The 7041-nt window shown below is 48.9% G+C and overlaps 1 protein-coding gene across 1 annotated transcript; it reads left to right on the forward strand.

The window, feature by feature from the left end:
• Nucleotides 1-293: 293 nt before the first annotated feature.
• socs9 (suppressor of cytokine signaling 9) lies at nt 294-6269 on the forward strand. The gene is made up of 2 exons (XM_072690803.1): nt 294-721; nt 1268-6269. Exon 2 carries the CDS (start codon nt 1480-1482, stop codon nt 3175-3177), a length of 1698 nt encoding a protein of 565 aa, XP_072546904.1. The 5' UTR covers nt 294-721; nt 1268-1479; the 3' UTR covers nt 3178-6269.
• Nucleotides 6270-7041: the final 772 nt, after the last annotated feature.

The following is a 7041-nucleotide window of genomic DNA, read 5'->3' on the forward strand; positions in this document are numbered from 1 at the left end:
CTGGGGGGGGTCTGCTGGTTATTATTTTAATAGGTTTAATTCTAATAATAATAATAATAATAATAATAATCTGTAGGATTCATAATAATAATCTGTAGAATTAATAATAATAATAATCTGCAGGATTTACAAATATTAAGTAAAAATATAATACAATAACTCGTACAATATATTACACATCTTCAAAATGAAGTCTCGTTCAAAAACTGTTAAAAAATTGCAAATTGCAAAAAAATTATATGAAAATAAATAATAGTAATTTAATAAAGAAACTAAGACCACTGAACATTTTAAAAGCCAGACTAAATAAATAGGTTTTTAATATGCTTTTAAAAATATGTCTTTAAAGGTTATAGAATACAAGTAACTCGAGTATAAGAAACTTATATATAATACCTATACTTTGACTTTATATAATATATATATATATTTTTAAATACCACACAACGGCTTGTTTTAGTGGACTAGCTGCGCCATTTTAAGGGGTAGGGAGCGAGTGAACGAGTGGACGAGTGAACGAGCGGACGCGCGGACGCGCCCCAGTCTTCCGAACCACAGAGGGCGCGTTCCAGTTCCCGCTGCTCTGCGGCGCTACACGGTAGTTAGCGGGCTGGCTACCAAACACAACCAGGGAAAAAGTAACTAAAGTGCCCCAAACGAGGCCGGACAGTCGTGGCATGCTCAGCCGGTGCTTCTGTGGCGAGCTGTGAGCCTGTATGAGGTGAGCCGGGTGGATACTGGGCTCATTCGGTGCTCTGTTTTAAAGGATGTAGGGGAGGATCGTGCTAGCTAACGTTAGCCGTTCCGCTAACGCCTCCACTGTGGCTGCAGAGCTGGAGCTTCGGTCGTTTCGTGGCTTTTGTGGGGGATCTAACGTGGGGGTCTGCTGTAAAACCATATGGGGGGTATGTGTAAAGTCGTAGGGGCTCAGATGAGGCTTTTTAAGCTGTAGGAAAAGGCAGGGGAGCCATAAAGGTCCTGCACTTCTTGGTGCACTCCCCTAATAACGGTGCGGACCGAGGTGTTTACCAGCGACCTGTCCACGGAAGTGAGGCCTGGGCCAATGTGCTGACCACTGTAGTATGAATTCACGTTATTATAAGAGTCTCAGATCAGAATATATGGGTTTACTGGGCATTTCTTTGGAGCAGATGCTTTTTAAGGGTCTGCACCCGGTGTACACCCAACACTAAGGGTAGCATGTGTCTCCATGTGGTGCGGTAATGCAGTGTTAACCTAATGTGATGTGCTGTTTCTGCACCCTCAGACCAAACCCAGGACCAGAAACGCTGCACCCCCTCTGAAAATGCCCTGTGAGGCTTTCTGGCCGCGCCGCGCCGCGCTCAGCAGTTGACGGTCAGTTGATGGCCACGGGACCGACGGCTGACAACCAGTCGCTCCTCACTGCGGTTGATCCCCCGCTGTTTTCTTTAAACCGCCTCAAAAAAAAAAACGCTCGTCCAAGACCTCCTGCCAGCGATGTCCACAGACGGAGGGGATCGCGGGAAGGAAAGAGAGCGAGGTGCCCGTCCCAAGGCCCGGCAGAGCCGCTCTGAGGAGCGCCAGGACGGAGGGAGGCGTAAAGGAGGCAGGGGGAAGAGGAAAGGCCACCTGGCCCATGAGCCGGCGTCCGAGCGGCCCGTCAGCGATGGCTTTGAGTACGGAGACCTCCTGAACAGGCTGGAGTCTGGAAACGGAAACTCCTCGTCTCCCGTGCGCGAGCGCCGGTGGCGGCAGGTGCTCGGCTCGTCCAGTTCCTTGCTGCCCGAGAGGACCTCGGCCAGGCCGGCTTCGTCCAACTCGTTCGGGGCAGATCAGTCGGCGCCCGAGGCCGGCGGCAGGTCTTCCGGAGGCAGCCGCACCCTCAGGCAGAAGATCCAGGACGCTGTAGGCCAGTGTTTCCCCATCAAGTCTCACAGCGGAGCTTCTTCCGCTGGGCCGGGCCTCTCGCCGTCTCCGTCTGTGTCCTCGTCCCGGAGGAAGATCCATTTAAGCGAACTGATGCTGGACAGCTGCCCATTCCCAGCTGGTTCCGACCTCGCTCAGAAGTGGTACCTTATTAAACAGCACACGGCTCCCATCTCCCAGCCGCCTGTCCTGGAATCCCTTGCTGGAGGAGCAACCGCGGCGTCCTCGTCCCCCAGCACCACCACTGCCACCACCACTGCCACCGCCGGCGCTGGTGCTGGCACTGCAGCTGCAGCTGCTGTCACCGTTGCCGGCGCTGCAGCCGTGGTGGAAGACGAAGACGACCGCCTGCGGGAAAGGAGGAGAATAAGCATCGAGCAAGGAGTCGAGCCACCGCCCAACGCTCAGATCCACACGTTTGAGGTGACCGCTCAGATCAACCCGCTGTACAAGCTGGGTCCCAAGTTGGCCCATGGGATGAATGAGTTGGCGGGCGACGACCGCGCCACTCTGCAACAGCAGCAGATGCTGCAGAGGCAGCAGCAGCAGCACCAGCTGCTCCTGCAAAGCTGCTTGGACACTCTTGACGAGGTGGCTGCCGCCTCCGCGTCCTCCGCGGCCTCGTTCTCCACTGAATCCCACCCGGATTCGGACTCCTCTTCCTCCCCGTCCCCACATTCCGTGGCAAGAGGTCCCCTGCCCCAAGCGGATCGCCCCAAGTCCCAGGACGCCCAGCATCGGGTCCACACCCAGATCGACTACATCCACTGCCTGGTGCCCGACCTGCTGGAGATCACCAACCTGCCGTGCTACTGGGGCGTGATGGACCGCTACGAGGCCGAGACGCTCCTGGAGGCTAAACCCGAGGGCACCTTCCTCCTGCGGGACTCGGCCCAAGAGGACTACCTGTTCTCCGTCAGCTTCCGCCGCTACGGCCGCTCCCTGCACGCCCGCATCGAGCAGTGGAACCACAACTTCAGCTTCGACGTGCACGACCCCAGCGTGTTCCATGCACCCACCGTCACGGGGCTCCTGGAGCACTACAAGGACCCCAACTCCTGCATGTTCTTCGAGCCGCTGCTGTCCAACCCCATCCACCGGACGCAGCCCTTCAGCCTGCAGCACATCTGCCGCGCCGTGATCAGCAGCTGCACCACGTACGACGGGATCAGCGCGTTGCCCATCCCTAACGCGCTCAAGGAGCACCTGAAGGAGTACCACTACAAGCAGAGGGTCCGCGTACGCAGGCTGGACACGTGGTGGGAGTGAAGGACCCGTCGCGACAGCAGACCCGCTCATCCTAACACTTGCAATTGGCTTTTGAATGTTCAGGGAAAGGAGACCGAGCGCGAAAGGGCTAGAATATCCAAGAGACCTTGAGAGCAGCAGCGCACTCGCCCAGTGTTTGCATTTGTTGGTGCATGCCAGGTCGTTGGGATCTCTCGCAGGTGGCGCTGCCTGTGCCTTCGTGCTGCTGCCACGTTGTCTTGTGGCGGGAATGAAAACCGAAGTGCCACTTCAGTTAAAATAAAGGTTTACCTATTTTTTTTTTTATTATTTTTTTTTATAATCCCCCTCCAGAGTTTCACAATTGCCGTCGTTTGACTTTGCCACCTTCAGGTTGGTTTTAGCATCGTCGACACACAGCCACTGATTGTGTACCTCTCGAGCACCTCCTCTTAAAGACGAAGCCCCCCCCCCCTTAGTTTTCCAAATCTCTGCATAATTTCATTGTTGGAAACCCAGTCGGCCAGAGCGAGTCGTTTGGTGTGTAACGGCCCCCTATTGAACCTCACAGGCTCTTTCTTGTATTTAATGACTACAGCACACACACACATACCTACTTTATTGACTAATCAGAGCCAGCAGTGAACCTCCATGTGTCTTCTGGGCTTCGTATGGATGGCGCTGATGGTAAATAAATGAAGAAATGGATTATTCATTATTATTCAAGTCAGTCTTCTCACCACCACCAACTCTGAACGACTTTGTTTACATCGTAACCATTTAATTATGCAGAGAATTAAAAAAACCACCACCAACAACAACAACTGCTTATTACTGGCTCCAGGATATGACCTAGTGTGCACACTTGATTATGCACGACTACTGTAGGACAGGCCGGCTTGATGCGCAGCCCATTCATGATCATTCACGGCGCACCGTGACCTCCTCGCTCATCTTCTTCATCGTTCCTATTGTTTTGTCTCGCTAGAACTAGAGCTGGGTCGTTTTTCAGCCCCGAAACCTTGACTTCCTGAGTGATTCTTTATCCCTGATTGTTTTAAATACCAAAAATATCCAGAGGAAAGTCCTAGATGCGTTTCAGATAAGTATTTGGACGTTTGCGCCACAATGTAGTTCATTGTGTTGATGAATGGTAACACAATGGGGGTATGGGGTTAGGGTTAGGGTCATAGAGCCCTAGTTCTTCATACACACCAATAGGCCACAACTTTATGACCTAATGCTCCGTCGGCTCTGAAGGTGGTATCTGTGGGTTCTGCCACCAAGACATTCCAGCAGATGCTTTAAGCTCTGCGACCTGTGCATGAAGGCAATGAAAGGAGGACTCATTGGACCTGGCCACCTTTTGTCCATCGCTTCAAGGTGTCCTGAAGTTCCAATGTGTCCACTGTGGACCACGGTGGACAGGGGTCAGCATGGGCGCTCTCATCAGTCGGCAGCTGCAGTAGAACTTCTGTCGTGTCCACCCGGATAGGATAGCCTTAGTCACCTTCGCGCCTCTGGTTGGTGGTCTGTCTCTTCCCGGGCCACTGACGGCATTTTCCGGGGGCACCCCCACCCCCCCACCCCACGAGCCTTGGAGGCGATTGGGAAACCGCCGCCCGTTGCTCCACATCCTGACCTTCACATGCAGCACTGATGCCACATCATCAACTCAAGGGGTCCTAATGATTTGGCTTGGGTGTGTGGGTGTGTGGGTTTTGGGGATGTTATTGTCATTAAATGAATGTAGTTTTTTTTTTTTTTAATTACTAAAAAAAAGCACAGCAGTAGATTTTGGTGGACAGTGATGCCTTCGCCTGCTCGTGATTGCGTACGGGAGATAGTCCAGGGACCCACGTTCGTGAGCTACCAGGCCCACTATCATTAGCAGTATTACCACCTCACTAATACTCCCCCACCGGAACACTTGCTTATCCCGAATATTAGCAATTGACCAAAACATATTTAGAGTCACAAAGTACCGAAAACCGGTAGTCGCTCTCCTGCAGCCTTCATGCTAGGCTAATTTGCTAACTTACACTGGTCGCCAAGACCGTTGCCCATCCCATCAACGTCTTGATTCATTTGCTTTATAAGTCTGCTGAAAATAAAGATGGCTTAAGTAAGCATTGGTGAACTTTTTAGTAAAAAGAGAGAAGATCCAAGTCCAGTGTTTGTTAGCAACATTAGCGTAGCATTAAAAAAATTATTACTTTTTTTTTAATCAGAGCATGTGCAGCTGTCGCTGTTTACCCCCTTAGACCCTTTAGCCCACATTCCTTCACCTCCATAACTACACACCTCACAAAAACAAGAAGTTTAAAAGGCCCTAAAATAGAACCTTGTGGGACTCCACAAGATTCACAGTAGTTTCTGCATATGGTTTAATAGCTGAATAATAAACCTAGGCTAGAAGGGGGTTACAGGGGGTTACAAGAACATTTGCAACATCTCAAAAACGTATGTTCGATTATATCATCACCAGTCCGTATATATTGCAATTACACGTATACCTACCGCCGTTTAGCCCTGCCCGTTCACGCTGAGGTTGGATTTCGGGACTGCTGTTTAAAGGAGGCTCAATTCAGGCCAGCCAACCAGAAGACAGGTCGTTTACACACAACACACAAGTGCAAGGAAAATGTTGGAAGTGGGTCCTTTAGCGTAGCACTAACTGCTGGCTATTCACTTCGTCGTTGTTAGCAAGAGCTTCGACTGAACCTAACCTACCTAATACCGGATGCCTGCCGAATAAACAGACCTCTGCTTCACGTTGTAGCTGAAACAGCTATAAGCCGAGACCTCCAGCGATTGGTGTCGGCGTAGAAGGAAAACTCATCCATGGCGATGTCCTGTTTAACTGGCTTTCCACCGCGGCGTCGTGGGACCACAGTGAATGTCTGCTGAACAAATACAAATACTTTTACTGTTCAGAGCTTTGCTGATCTTTTCTCTTTCTTTCTTTTTTTACACTGATATTTATTTCCTTTTTTAATTTAATGCTTATGATCTTTGAGTTTGGCTGTTTCTGGAATTTAGTTCTGATTTAGGAAGATTGAAAGATGGATAGTTTTTACCTAGTTGTATATGTATGATATACAAGCACATAATAAACTATGCTGTATATTTTACTGACTGTGTGAAATTCAGTTTTTGAGACCTTGAGAAAATCATTACAAAGCATTTACAAAGCAAAGCTGGAGGGTAACCTTGCCTAAAATATTAGAAGATTTGCCTTTTTTTGGAAATCAGAGGTTGTGTTTTGGTCGTTTCAATGGATGAAATAATCTATAAAGTGTTTTTCGCATGTGAAAAGTGAACATACGTAGTTATAATAGCATTTTCTGTTACAGCAATCGCTGCTTACCCACTTAGCCCATAAATAAAACAGCAGTTTTGTAGGCCCTACAATAGAACCCTGAGGGACTCCACGAGATTAACAGTACTTTCTGCATACGGATTAATAGCTAAATAATAAACCTAGGCTTAAAGGAGGTTGAAAAGTGAACATACATAGTTATAATAGCATTTTCTGTTACAGCAATCACTGTTTACCTACTTAGCCCATAAATAAAACAGCAGTTTTGTAGGCCCTACAATAGAACCTTGAGGGACTCCACGAGATTAACAGTACTTTCTGCATACGGATTAATAGCTAAATAATAAACCTAGGCTTAAAGGAGGTTGAAAAGTGAACATACGTAGTTATAATAGCATTTTCTGTTACAGCAATCGCTGCTTACCCACTTAGCCCATAAATAAAACAGCAGTTTTGTAGGCCCTACAATAGAACCCTGAGGGACTCCACGAGATTAACAGTACTTTCTGCATACGGATTAATAGCTAAATAATAAACCTAGGCTTAAAGGAGGTTGAAAAGTGAACATACATAGTTATAATAGC

Source organism: Salminus brasiliensis, chromosome 11, assembly GCF_030463535.1.
Source record: "Salminus brasiliensis chromosome 11, fSalBra1.hap2, whole genome shotgun sequence".
In the NCBI taxonomy this organism is placed as follows: Eukaryota; Metazoa; Chordata; class Actinopteri; order Characiformes; family Bryconidae; genus Salminus; species Salminus brasiliensis.